The sequence below is a fragment of the Aotus nancymaae genome, unplaced genomic scaffold, assembly GCF_030222135.1.
Source record: "Aotus nancymaae isolate 86718 unplaced genomic scaffold, 86718_ANA_hifiasm-v0.15.2.pri h1tg000028l, whole genome shotgun sequence".
Classification (NCBI taxonomy): Eukaryota; Metazoa; Chordata; class Mammalia; order Primates; family Aotidae; genus Aotus; species Aotus nancymaae.
Genome location: NW_026988441.1, coordinates 12755239 through 12769598, shown reverse-complemented (window position 1 = coordinate 12769598; position 14360 = coordinate 12755239). Strand labels below are relative to the sequence as shown.

Genomic DNA, 14360 nt, shown 5'->3' with positions numbered 1-14360 from the left:
CACAAATACTAACAAACGAAATTAACATTTTTTTTTTTTTTGAGACGGAGTCTCATTCTGTCGCCAGGCTTGAGTGCAGTGACGCAATCTCGGCTCACTGCAACCTCAGCCTCCTGGGTTCAAGCGATTCTCCTACCTCAGCCTCCCGAGTAGCTGGGATTACCGGTGCCCGCCACCACGCCCTGCTAATTTTTGTATTTTTAGTAAAGACGAGGTTTCACCATGTTGGCCAAGATGGCTCAATCTCCTGACTCCGTGATCCCCCCGCATCAGCCTCCCAAAGTGTTGGGATTACGGGCGTGAGCCACTGCCCTCGGCAGAGGCGAAAGTAATTTCTTCACACATGCACTTTAGCAGAAAGCCACAAGCCCAATATTCCAGCATAGACACTCTCTCTGGAAAATAACCAGAATTCTATAGCAATAACCATGATGATAACCATCATATACTCAACACCCACCTGCACTGGGCTCCCACAGCAGCTCACTCATTCCTAACAAGTCTGTAGGGCGGATTTTACCGTTCTCATTTTACAAATCAGGGATTCAACGCTCAAAGAAGCCAAGTGACTTGTCTAAGTCAACACAGTTAAGTGACAGAGCCAGTAGCTGACCCCAGATCTATCTGAATATAAAAGTCCATGCTTATACCACTATATCAGTGTTTCTCAAAACTGATTTTAGGTGAAACATAAATAAATTTTGTTTAACTTTAACTGTGTTTATTTTAATGCATGATAGGAAAAAACATAAGCACACAGCAAATCTGTAATTTCATGAACAATATTGCCTAAGATGAAAATATTTTGTCTTCAACTCCTGACCTCAAGCAATCCTCTCCTCAGCCTCTTGAGAAGCTGGAATCACAGGTATGAGCCACTGAGCCCTGCTAAGACAAGGATGTTTTGTAAACTAAATTTAATTATTTAAAAAAGTATAAAAGTGGTACAAGCTATAGAGAAAATCATAAAGTCGGTCTGAGGTCTGGATGACAATACCACAGCACCATGCAGCTTCATTCTCAGCCACTCCCAGGAAATTAGGGTCACATAGCGCTGCAGAAAGAACAAGTTAGACCTGGGCTCTACCCCTAGATGTGTCCATTTCTAGGACCCCAAACATGTCTGTGACCTCCTTTCTGGGAGGAAATCCAACCTTTGTGAGAACACTGGGAACATCCTGGACACATAGAGGGGATTCTCTGAGGATAACAGGGACTCTGCCTGGTGCTGACAGACCAAAGACCAGACACAGCAGAGGTCAGCACTGGGGAGGGTGGGTCGTCCTGTTATGGGACAGGGGTCCAAATAAGCCTTGCTTCTCAGAGCCTCTTCTGGGGAGCTGAATACAGACAGAAGGGGAAAAGGAGGAGGAACAAAAGAGGCAGAAATGAGAGGGGAGGGGACAGAGGAATCCTGAGCAGAGACCACACCCATGAACCATGTGACCCTGGAAAGTGCTCCTGCCCTGGGAGGAGGCTCAGCACAGAGGGAGGAAGGACAGCAGAGCCGACAGTCACAGCAGCCGTGACAAGAGCGTTCCTGGAGCCCAAGCTCCCCTACACAGAGGAGGACAGAGAAGACAGCAGAGACCATGGGGCCCCTCTCAGCCTCTCCCTGCAGAGTGCATGTCCCCTGGAGGGAATTCCTGCTTACAGGTGAGGGGAGGACTCCCTGTGAGTGTGTGGGAGGAGGGAGCACAGAGACTGGCTGGGGTCTCCTGGGGAGGACAGGGCTCTGGGAGGGGACAGAGGGCTTCTGTTGAAGGCTGAGGAGACAGAACACCAGAAAGAGACAGGGGTCACAACAGGAAAGTCACTGGGATTGAAAAAAAAGGAGGAAAATCAATTCAAAACGTTTTTCAAGTTAATCATCATTGGTCACTACAATCTGAAAAATGATAGGAATAAGAACTACATCAGGGTGACACTCCAAATGAAAATAGAACTAGGGCACTAAACAATGCCCTTACCCAACAATCCAAAGTAGAAAAATAACCACTAGGTACACTCATTAACTCATCCACCAGTATTGCAGTTTTAGTCAGTGACATACAACAAGCACCAGACCAGTCTCTGCCCTCACGGAGCTCATGCTGTCATGAAGAAGAAAACACACAGGCAAAGAGATCTAGAGTGTGAGGTCCGGTGTTGACAAGAGCCCTGGAGGGAACAGAGCTGGAAAAGGTCAGAAAGGGAAGACCCAGGGTCTCTAGAGGAGGTGTCAGGGGAGGGGTCTCCCAAGAATCCCCTGATGTGAGCAGGATCTGAGGGCGGTGGGGAGGGAGCCGTGCAGACCCCTGGGGAAGAGCATTCCAGAGAAATGACAAGGTCAGAGGCACTAAGGGAATGGGAGTCACTCTGCTGACTTTGACCCAGTAGGACACACACACACACACACACACACACACACACACACACACCCCCTAAGGTGGAGGGATGAAGAGACCTGCTCAGGACCCAGGGCCCCATCCTTCCATCCCAATGCACAGGTCCTAATATTGACTGATGCTCTCTCCTCTCTCCCAGCCTCACTTCTAACCTTCTGGAACCCACCCACCAGTGCCCAGCTCACTATTGAATCCATGCCATCCAATGTCGCAGAGGGGAAGGAGGTTCTTCTACTCACCCACAATCTGCCCCAGAATACTGCCGGCTTCAACTGGTACAAAGGGGAAAGCGTGGACAGCACCCGTCGAATTATGGGATATGTAACAACAACTCAACAAACTATCCCAGGGCCTGCACACAGCGGCCGAGAGACAATATACCCCAATGCCTCCCTGCTGATCCAGAACGTCACCCTGAATGACACAGGATTCTACAGGCTACAAGTCATAACGGCAGATCTTGTGAATGAAGAAGCAACTGGCCAGTTCCGTGTATACCGTGAGTATTTCCCCATGAACTCTGGGTGTTGCAGCCGGTTCTGCTTCCCACACACGGGATTCTCAGGGCTGGGCTGTGCCTGTGTCCCCTCTGCATTATATCCTGTGTTAGGGTTTGGGCATTTAGTGCAGGACACACACAGGGGAGATGAACTTCAACAGATCAGAATCCCATTCCTGCATCCAGATCCTGCAGACACTCGCTACAGAGGAAGGACGGTCTGATGGGGGGACTCAGCAGGGGGAGGTCCATCTCAGCCAAGCACCCCATGGTCTCCCCATGGACCTGACCCTGAGAAGACCCTGGAGAACTGGGTCACGGCCTGCCTGAGGGGCCCCCTGGGATCTGCACTGAGAAGCTCTAGTCTTCCTAGAGCTGAGCCCCTGTGCAAAGCCTTGTCCCTGGTTCCTGATTCCAGGTGATCCTGGGGAGTCTGTGCCAGGGCTGTGTGGTGGCCTCCTGGGCAGGGCTGACTGGGAGCAAGGATGTGCCTATCCAAGGGCCATGACTCCTGGAGTTGGTCACCAGCCGGGGCCCAGCACCCAGAGCCTCATCTAGTCAAGGACAGGACCTCTTCCTCCACTTGAGGCTCAACATGGAAAGGACAAGTGGAAAAAATTACTAGGGCATGAGCCACTGCCCTGGGGGGACACAGGTGACTCCCTGGGAAGTTCAGAGTCCCCAGGGGGAGGAACAGAGGAGAGAGGATGCTCCTGGCAGCTCCTTGTCCACCGGGGATCAGGCCCAGGGCCCTCTCTCTTGGAGGCAAATAATCATAGATGCTCTTCACTTGGACAGCTCCTCTGTGCAGAGCTGAGGTCAAGTAATTGGAAATACTTTGAGGTTAATTCACAAACAACCTCACAGCCAAATAGCCTTATCCTACTTACTGAAAGGAAATCGAGGGGCAGGGAGACAGTCACTAACAAGGGTCACACAGGCCATAGGTGGCAGATTAGAGACATGTGAGGTCTGTCTGCAGCCAGAGCCGCCTCCTCTCCTCCACCGGGGGTGGGAGGCTGTTTGTTATTAGGCATCTGCAGACCGAGACCCGTCGTGGGTTTGCTTCCTTTCGTCTTGGGCATCCACAGCTCAGAGAGGGAGATTCTGGTCTGGAGAGTGAGAAGTAAATAGAGAATTAGTCAGTTTTACTCTAGAACTAAATCACCTGCCTCAAATAACAGAGTCGGTGCTGGGATTGTCCAGGCCTCTCCCCTCGACCCACAACCCCCTCGCTGCACCTGAAATCCTGTTTCCTGATGTGTCAGTGTCACTCCCATGGAAGGAAAAAGGAGAGGACTTTGCCTTCTCTCCCTATTCACACACTGCACCAGCAGAGGCCCAAAGGGAGACACACGCTCACTCAGGACTTCTCTCATGAGGAAGGGAAGAAAGGAGGAAGGAATGAAGGAAGGATCCATAAGCTCTTAGAGACTGTTCCTGGATGCAGAATCCGAGGAAGTTCTGTCTGCACCTGTTTTTTTTGTTTTGTTGTTTTGTTTTTGTTTTTGGAGACAGAGTCACACTCTGTCGCCCAGGCTGGAGTGCAGTGGCGTGATCTCGGCTCACTGCAACCTCCGCCTTCCAGCTCAAGCAATTCTCCTGCCTCAGCCTCTGAGTAGCTGGGATTACAGGTGCACGCCCTCACGCCCGGCTAATTTTTGTATTTTAGTAGAGACGGGGTTTCTCCATGTTGGCCTAGCTGGTCTCGAACTCCTGACAGGTGATCCTCCCACCTTGGCCTCCCAAAGTACTGGGATTACAGGCGTGAGCCACTGAGCCTGGCCGGCCACACCTGTTTCTTGTCCCTCAGGGGCTGAGATCCATGTTCCATCCCTCTGAACCCCTGTCCCTAAAGCTACCCCACCTCATGTGACTCTGGGGTTCCTTGGTCATTGGAGGGTTTTCAGGTCTCCCTGCTCCTGGTCTAAGGCAGCGAAGGGGCTCCTGGTCCATGGGGTCTCTGAGGTCACTGTAGCTCCCACTGCTTACTGCTGTAAATATCTCTGGCTCTTTCTGCTCCTCCGTGTCCCTCATCTTCCTCCCTCTTCATTCTAGCTGGGATGCCCATGCCCGTCCTCCCACCATTAGGCCTTCCCCAGAAAATCCCTCTAACAAGGCTGGCAGTCCTGTCCCCTTCCAACTCACACTGTGTCCTGATCCACCTCCCAGGCAATAGGGAAGGCACAGAAATCAGCCTTAGCAGCTGCCCCTGCCAGGCTCCATCATAAGCCAATGTTCCCAGATCACCAGGAGAACGAGCTTCCACTGTGTCCCTGCCCAGGACTCTTTCCCCCAGTGAGGCCGACATGTGGAACAGGCCATGGGGCAGGGATGATCAACTCCTCCATCCACTCTCTACACTGACTCACCAGAGGGTCAGAGGCAGAAGGACAGGTCTGCTGTCCCCAAAGCCCACGTGCTCATTTCACCCATTTGACTCCCGTCCTCATCTTGGTGTGAGTCTCACGTCCTCCAGTCATTCCTGGGAACTTCCCCAGCTGGAGCTGGCCAGGCAGGTGCTGTCTGATGGGTTTCCTGCCCATGCCACATACACCTGCATCCTCACGATGCTGCCATTGCCATAAGGTGGGGTTCACTAGACTGAGAAGTGTACCAGTCACTGGAATCTCACGCAGACTCTGCCCAGGTCAGATGAGCTTAAACTCTAGTTGTGTTTTCTGAGGTTGAGAGGAGAGGAAGAGGGCATTTCACATGCCTGTTTTGGGCTCCTCCCCTATTTGCCTAACTCTGCACAGGAATTAGGGGCAGGGAGCGCTTTCTAAATTCGCTAACATAACACAGACCGCTTCTGCTAATTTGGCATCATTCCTCCATTCATGCAATTGACACACCTAAGACTTCCTCTCTGGCCGGTTCTGCTCCCTTAAAAGGACTCGTAGGGCTCTCCCTACTCAGGGAGTTGCTAATTTCAAACCAACTTCAGCATCTTTATTTGAGGACAGTGTGATCCTGCTGGAATTCACAGCACACCTAAACCTTAGAATGTGATCAAGAAAAATATTACTACTTCCAGCAATTGACCTTCAATCTTTAGGTCATTAATAACAATCTCCACTTATGGAAAAAAAATGTTCCCCCCAAATTTCTTTTATTTTTTACTATATTCAGAACATAACATGAGGTCTAAGGTCTAAACACCTTTTTCTTTTTTTTTTTGAGACGGAGTCTCGCTCTGTCTCCCGGGCTGGAGTGCAGTGGTGTGATCTTGGTTCACTGCAATCTCCCCTCCTGGATTCAAGCGATTCTCCAGCTTCAGCCTCCCAAGTAGCTGGGACTACAGGCACGCTCCACCACACCCAGCTAATTTTCGTATTTTTAGTAGAGATGGGGTTTCACCATGTTGGCCAGGATGGTCTCGATCTCTTGACCTCATGATCCACCTGCCTTGGCCTCCCCAAATGCTAGGATGAGTGTGTTTCTCCATATTACACCTGCGATCTATAGATAGGAGTGTGATTAAGGGTCAGGGTGGGAGGTTAATCTTTAACCTCCAGACTTTGCTACTGACTTCATGCCTGCTATGTCTCAACTTTTCCTTCCTCCTCCATTGAGACAAGAGACAGGAAAAAGGAGTCTCTTTCCTCACCGAGCCTTATGCATAAGTGATACTCAATCCGTATGGACTATAGCACCAAGCTAAACAGCAGATCTCTAGAACCTCCTCATCCTACATAACTGGAAGTGCACACCTATTGACCAGCTCCCCATTCTGCCTCTCCCAACCCCTGGCCACCACCATTCTACTCTGATTCCATGAGTGTGACTACTCTAGGGACCTCACATAAGTGGAATCCTACGGTATCTGTCCTGTGAGTGATTTATTTCATTTGGCATAATGTCCAATGGGAGAAAATATTTGCAAAACTTCTTCCCAAATTTCTGTCTCATACCTGTCAAACACACAGGACCCCTGAGGGTCAGCTTTCCAGCAGTTCATGCTCCCTCTTTCCACCACTCAGTTCTGCATTTGCAAACGTCCACATGTATTTCTAGAAAGTTCCACAGCATCCTCACCTGCCCTCTGCAGAAGGAGAATAAACATGAAAGGCCAAAGACAAGGAACACGGTTCTGCTGTTAAATTCAGGCAGCTCCTGCCTGTCCCCTTCACTCTCTTCTAGATCATTCTCTGAATTCTGCTCTATCTTTAGGGGTCACTGGGTCAAGTCAGTCATTATTAAACACCTGGGAAAAACTTGTGGTTCCACTGCCTGATGACTGAACTGACCTCCAGGCTGGCCCCTGGTGTCCCATGTGCTATTTCTGCTGAAACATCCAGTCCCAGGCCAGGCAGCACAGTTTTTCCCTCGGGGTTTAGGGACAATAAGAAGTCCCATTATCACCCATCACTAGAATGTTCTTGGAAAAGGAAGCCACAGAGAAAATACCGCTAGGGGGGTGCAAAGTAGGACTGAAGCTTGAAAAGACCCAGCACCTGAATGTTTCAGGTGAGGACCCCAAGGGAAGCCAGGCAGTCAGCTGGTCAGGGAGTAACCAGGAGAAGCACCAGGGGTTGTGACCCCGGGTCCTGTGTCTGTCCATGACCCAATGCTGCTGCTCAGTTCACACTTGAGAAAGGCTGTGCTTCTCCCACACAGGACAGGTGGTCTCACACAATCTGATCCTCGTGCATCTGTCTTGTGACACATACACCTGCCACAGGTTTTTAAGGACTCAAGTGGGCTGAGAGGCGAGGGATGCCAACTCTGATTGAGATTCCCGTGGAGGAATCACAGGTGCCACACAGGGTCTTCTTCTCTCTGTTTTCTGCACAGCGGAGCTGCCCAAGCCCAACATCACCAGCAACAACTCCAACCCCGTGGAGGACGAGGATGCTGTGGCCTTAACCTGTGAACCTGAGATTCAGGACACAACCTACCTGTGGTGGGTAAATGGTCAGAGCCTCCAGGTGAGTCCCAGGCTGCAGCTGTCCAGTGACAACAGGACCCTCACTCTACTCAGTGTCACAAGGAATGACGCAGGAACCTATGAGTGTGAAATACAGAACCCAGTGAGTGCAAACCGCAGTGACGCAGTCACCCTGGATGTCCGCTGTGAGTACCTTCTGTTCCTCTGTGACCCAGGCTGCCAGCTCAAATCCACACGGCCAGAGCCCAGGTCTCTCAGTCCCTCTCAGATCTAAGGACTCAGATCCTCACCCAGGCTGGCCATGACTTCCTGCCCCAGGCAAACCTGAGCAGACCAAGCCTTGACCAATAAAGGAGGGGAGGGGCTGCTCCTGTCCTGGGAGGCTCAGAGTGCACATTTTCTAATGGAGCAAACAGGTGAATGTCTTAGACTTTGGCTAAGGGGACTAGCGGGGATTTGGTTGAGACTTCAGGGTTGTGATATGACTCGGGGGACACTGTGGCCCTTCCACAGACCAGGAACATCTGCTTCCCTCTGATGACATCACCTGTGGCTTTATTCTCTTTCCTCCAGATGGCCCAGATGTTCCCACCATTTCCCCCTCAAACTCCAATTACCGTCCAGGGGAAAATCTGAACCTCTCCTGCCACGCAGCCTCTAGCCCACCTGCACAGTACTCCTGGCTTATCGATGGGACGTTCCAGCAATCCACACAAGCGCTCTTTATCCCCAACATCACTGTGGATCACAGCGGATCCTATATGTGCCATGCCCACAACTCGGCCACTGGCCACAACAGCACCACAAGCAGGATCATCACAGTCTCTGGTAAGTGGATCCATGAAGCTTTGGCATCACGTTTTCAGGTGGAGTCTGGTTTTCAGAGAAGAGTCAGGAAGAAATTTTCTTTCCCAATCTGTATTTAAGGGGCACAAGCAAATCCCAAATTCTGCCCCCGAACCCTCCCAGTTCACCTCTGTAGACTCTCTTCCCCTTGTTTTTTTTTTGATTTCTCACGTCTGACTTTGGGCCGTCCTGAAATACGAGGAGAGGGTTCCCTCAGCCCTGAGCGCTGGGTAGTAAAAGGGGCTTCACAGAGGAAGAAGGAGGAAGGGTCCTCAGGGGCAAGTTGCTTCTCTCTGTCACCAACAATTCCCTTTCTGTCACCTCTTTGTGTTCTTTTACCTACTTCATAAGCTACAAGGGACAGGAGGCTTTGAAATGAGCTCACACTTTTTCCTTAAAAGAGAGGAGGAAGCCTTTTGGATGATGGAAGAGCAGCTCAGACTCTGCCCCCATCTCTGCTCCCAGCTCTCCCAGTGACTGACCGTGCCCTGAAGCCGCCTAAGCTGGGACAGGGCATATGGAGAAGGTACCCAGGGGGTCTGTCCTGAATCAGGCAAAATCAAGCTGCAAATCAACACCAAAGCCTCCCCCACGTCAGGCTGCAGGAAAATGGAAAGACGTGGAGCCTCAGGGCAGACTCCTGAGCTTGTCCTGGCTCTGAAGTCACCAGCTGTATGAGGCTGTGGGCGCAGCACGTGGGACACAGCACAGAGGACACTGAGTGATGCACAGTTGGAGAAATCGGGAGATTCACTCACAGGGACTCTGCATGGCAGGGAATGGGCTGTGTCAAAAAGTGTGTATTTATAGAGAGGGTAAGACTACCAGCCACTTTATATCTAAATAGGACTTACCACTTTAACCTTTCCATGTGTGCAGGGCCGTGGTATTAAACACATTTCCACTGGCTACCATCACCATCGTCCACCCACAGAACTCTTTTCTTCCTCCCAAAATGAAACTCTGTTCCCATCAAACTCCTGGCCAGAGCCAGGAGGATCATTTGAGCCCAGGCGGTTGAAGCTATGATCAACGCACTGCACTCCAGCCTGGGTTGGGCTACACTTTTTGGCAATGCCCATGCCCTTCCACGCAGAGTCCCTGTGAGTATGCAACAGATTGGATAACCTAGATGAAATGGACAAATTCCTGGGAACACACAAAAAATCTGAATAGACCTATAAGTAGTAACAATATTTAGCCAATCAATTATTCATCACACTCTTGTAATCATTATTATTTCTGTAGAATTGGTAGCAATGTTATCATTTTCTCTCTCTCTCATTTTTTTTTTTGAGAGTAGGTCTCACTCTGTAGCCCAACCCAGGCTGGAGTGCAGTGGTTTGATCATAGCTTACCTGCAGGCTCAACCCCCTGGACTCAAATGATCCTCCTACCTCAGCCTCCTAAGTAGCTGGGTCAACCCCCTGGGCTCAAGTGATCCTCCTACCTCAGCCTCCTGAGGAGCTGGGACTATAGGCATGTGCTAACATGCCTGGCTAGTTTTAAAAAAAAAATTGTAGAGACTGTATCTCCCTATGTTGCATAGGCTGGTCTTGACCTTCTGACCTCAAGCAATCCTCTTGCTTTGATCTACCAGGGTGCTGGAATTAAAGGTGTGAGCCACCATGCCCCCATTTTCATTTATGATTTTAGTAATTTGAATCTTCTCTCTTTTTCTTGTAGTCAATCTATCTAGTGAATGTCAATTTCGTTGACCTGTTTTGAAGAACCAACTTTTGGTTTCCTTGATTCTCTTTATTGTTTTTCTAGCTTCCATTTTATTTATTTCAACTCCAATTATTGTTTCCTTCACTCACTGTCTTTGGGTTGAGTTTGTTCTTTTTCTATGTCCTGAATCCATAAAGTTAGGTTGTTGATTTGAGGTCTCTCTTTATTTTAATGTATTTACCACTATCAATTTCTTACACAAGATTTTTAACTTCTCTGAGCCTTCAATTCTTCAACTGAAAATTGTAATAATTCTCATCACTAGGAAATGGATGGAAAAAATGAAAATTGAAATAACAGCGCCTGTTTCATAGTATTGTTTTCAAGATTTCATGTAATATTTGATTAAGACTTCAGCAAAATGTCACACACAAAGAAAAGCTTCATACATATTAGCTATTATTATTAATATTGTCACCATTACCCTTGAAGTCAGGTAGTTCTAGAGCCAAATCCCAAATCTACCTGTCACTAACCATATGACTTCGGATAAGTTTTCTCATCACTCTAAGCCTCTGTCTTTTCATCTGTAAAATGGAAATTATGTCTACCCAAGAGGGTTCTTGTATCAATCAAATGAGATACAGGTAAAGTATTCAGCACAGGGCCTGGCACATAGGAGGTGCCCCTCAACAGTAGCTAACATAGCGTTAATCATCAGCCTGAGTTGACTGGTGAGGAATAAGTACCAAACGGAAACCCACCAGGACATGGCTACTGGCTAAACACAGGAGAGAGGAAACAAAGTGCAAAGAATCAAGCCTGGTAGCTTTCATCCACTGAGATGCAGCCAAGATGGGATCAGAGGTGCAAGATAACTCACTGGGGAAAACAGTTGTGAAAGAAGGTGGAGTAGCAGTGAGAGGAGCCTAAGAGAACCCTCAGACCATGATGCAGATCTGATTCCTGAGAAGGAGAAAGAGAAGGAGGGAAGTTTTAGATAGCAGTGCCATTCTGAGTTTCCACAAGACCGATGGGGAGTCCTTGAACCCCTCACCCATGAGAGTGAAGCAGGGTCTCAAAGAGCTGCGCTTGCTTTCATTCGCCTGGTGGGAGCCCATGAGAAGTGAGTTCTCTGTGCAAAGAACATGGTAAATTCAGAATGCACTAGCCTGGGCCTTCTGTCAATCAAGTCCCTGCCGTAGAGACCCAACAGGCTCTTATTCATGGCTGCCACAATTGAGACACAGAAAAAGATGCAACTATGAAAAGATAGAAAGTTCTAATGAAACGCAAAAATAGCAATCCGTCTTTCTCAAATTTCAAAGCCTTCAGAAATATCTGAGTGCAGAAAGACCAGGATGAAATTGACAGAAGACTGATCACCAACCTAGAAACCTAGTAAGAGAGAAAAAAATCGCAACCTTCCCACAAAACTAGTGTATTCCTTGAAGAAACAAGTCAAGACTACATGTTGAGAGCTGGTTCTTGGGGCACCCCACTGTAAAATAACATCACCTTCATTCCTTCTCTCTCTCTTTTTTTTTTTTTTCAGTACCAGATAGTTCTCCTGTCCTCTCAGCTGGGACCACTGTCAGCATCCTGATTGGAGTGCTGGCCAGCGTGGTTCTGATATAGCAGCCCTGGTGTATTTTCGGTATTTCAGGAAGACTGGCAGGTATGGTGGCCTTTCCTCTTGTCCTATTTCCTGCAGGGCTGACCACCATGCTTGGGAGAGGGAAAAACTTTTTCACTTATATCTGGGACCGGATCTCCTCCTTCTACCCCTAAACTCCTGCTTCTCACACGAATTCCTGCTGGTCTATTCCTCCCTACTCTTCATGCTCCCTGTACTCCACTGTCTATTAGACATAGTGATCCCCAGCCTCTGCTCATTTGTTTCCCAGATTCAATACATTGTCAATGCCTCTTGGTCCTTTAGTAACATCTCTCACTTGGGTCCTTCTCTCCGTTCCCATAAACCTCAACAGCTGCTCAAAGTCCTGCTTGACCCCTTGTTGCCAGTGTCTGAAATCTTTCTTGCATATGGCTGCCTCATTACCTTCCTAAAATCTAGTTCACTCACCTACTCAAGAAGCCGCAAAGGACTACTGCGGTCTATCAGATAAGTTCAAATTTCTTCTCTTTACTAATCCTTTCTACTTCCTTTACCTCTACTTCCCAGTATAATTCCTTTATCTTAGTTAGACCTGATTCTCTACACATCCTGCCCCTTTACCCCCATGCACAAAGAATTCTTTTTCTTGTGTGTTTTTTTTTAATAGTAGTGTGAGAACAGATGCACGTAGAATTCTTAGTTTCAATGTTACACCTAGAAACAGGGTGATCTCCCCTCCACCACCTGCACTGTGGACTCCCCCACACCGTTCATCACAAGCAACCTCTTATCTCATGGAGAACAAAGACTGTGTAGCATTAACATGTGAACTTTGGACTCAGGACACATCCTGCATGTGCTGAGAACCCTTTACTGACAATCAATTCATGTGTGCATAACAGATACGGAAATGAAGAAGGCACGTTCCCTACCACCAGGGAACATAAAGCATAGAACAGAAGATAAGACCTAAAAATAATCATAATACCCAACTAGAAAGGAGTGAGTGCCACAAGAAATCAGAGAAATCTGATGGGAAATATAGCTACACATTGGAATCACTCAGAAACATTTAAAAAAACTGATGCTCAAGCCTCAACCATAAATTCTGATTTATTGGTCTGGGGACCCAGGCATTGGTAATTTTTAAGCCTCCCAAGATGCTACTAGTGTGTAGCCAGGATGGAGAACCCCTGTTCTAATAGGTAGGACTGGGGGCTAAACCCATGGTTTTTAGCTAGGAGTATTAGAATTGCCTCTGGAGCTTTTTCTTTTTTTCTTTCTTTTTTTTTTTAAGAGATGGGGTTTCTCCATCTTGGCCAGGCTAGTCTTGAACTCCTGACCTCATGATCCACCCATCTCAGCCTCCCAAAGTGCTGGGATTACAGGCGTGAGCCACCGCGCCTGGCCCAGAGCTTTTTCAACATGTGTAGTCCGGTACTTTGTTGGCCTTATTCATTAATGGGCTCCACCAAGAACTCAGTAATCTAATTGAGAAACAGAAACCGAATGGAAAAGACATCTTATTTGATATGTTAAATTATATGGGAAGCAATGTCAAATGACAAGTGATGCCAAACCTTCTCTAAGTTACATTTATGGGTATGTTATTGATGTGAGTGTTCCAAAAATTATATGAGATTCCCAGAAATCTAACAGATTATCAGCCATAATACCATATGCCACAGAAGTAGCTAAATATCTGTGTGAGTTGCATTCTTGTCATAATGAACTCTACCCAGGTTTGTAACCATACTCATTTTCAATCTCTTTGTCATTCACAGACAATTGGTTTGATTCTTCCTTAAAGCATTTGCAATCAGCCACCATCCAAAACTGCTTCATCGAGGATATTTACAGAAAAGACTCTGACATGTACTCTTGAATACAATTTTCTAATAGCATTAAAATCTTACCATTGGACCATTTAAGAATTTCCGAAATTTTTTTTTTTTTTTTTTGTTTTTTTTGTTTTTTTTGTTTTTTTTTTTTTGAGACGGAGTCTCGCTCTTGTTACCCAGGCTGGAGTGCAATGGCGCGATCTCGGCTCACCGCAACCTCCGCCTCCTGGGTTCAGGCAATTCTCCTGCCTCAGCCTCCTGAGTAGCTGGGATTACAGGCACGCGCCACCGTGCCCAGCTAATTTTTTTGTATTAATAGAGACGGGGTTTCACCATGTTGACCAGGATGGTCTCGATCTCTCGACCTCGTGATCCACCCGCCTCGGCCTCCCAAAGTGCTGGGATTACAGGCTTGAGTCACCGCGTCCGGCCAGAATTTCCGAAATTTTAACAAACCAATAGCTTCGTGAAACCGCCAACCAAGAACAAGCAGAGAAAATAATTAATTTCATGGGACTCAATGATAATAATGAAAATAATATTTTTAAGATTTTTTTATTTGAAATCTTGAGGATTCTTTAAGTGTTTTGTTTCCCAGATTTCAGGA

The 14360-nt window shown here is 47.8% G+C and overlaps 1 protein-coding gene across 1 annotated transcript; it reads left to right on the top strand.

The window, feature by feature from the left end:
* The first annotated feature begins 1504 nt into the window (after positions 1-1504).
* LOC110568163 (carcinoembryonic antigen-related cell adhesion molecule 6-like) lies at positions 1505-13859 on the top strand. The gene is made up of 6 exons (XM_021670413.2): positions 1505-1656; positions 2527-2886; positions 7684-7962; positions 8351-8605; positions 11850-11972; positions 13697-13859. Exons 1-5 carry the CDS (start codon positions 1593-1595, stop codon positions 11930-11932), a joined length of 1041 nt encoding a protein of 346 aa, XP_021526088.2. The 5' UTR covers positions 1505-1592; the 3' UTR covers positions 11933-11972; positions 13697-13859.
* Positions 13860-14360: the final 501 nt, after the last annotated feature.

What these genes read in the sequence shown, in the direction of transcription:
- LOC110568163 (XM_021670413.2), top strand. Translation starts at nt 1,593, where the DNA reads ATGGGGCCCCTCTCAGCCTCTCCCTGCAGAGTGCATGTCCCCTGGAGG. An exon ending in TGGCCAGTTCCGTGTATACC is followed by an intron (nt 2,887 to 7,683) that starts GTGAGTATTTCC and finishes TTTTCTGCACAG; the next exon opens with CGGAGCTGCCCAAGCCCAAC. An exon ending in CAGGATCATCACAGTCTCTG is followed by an intron (nt 8,606 to 11,849) that starts GTAAGTGGATCC and finishes TTTTTTTTTCAG; the next exon opens with TACCAGATAGTTCTCCTGTC.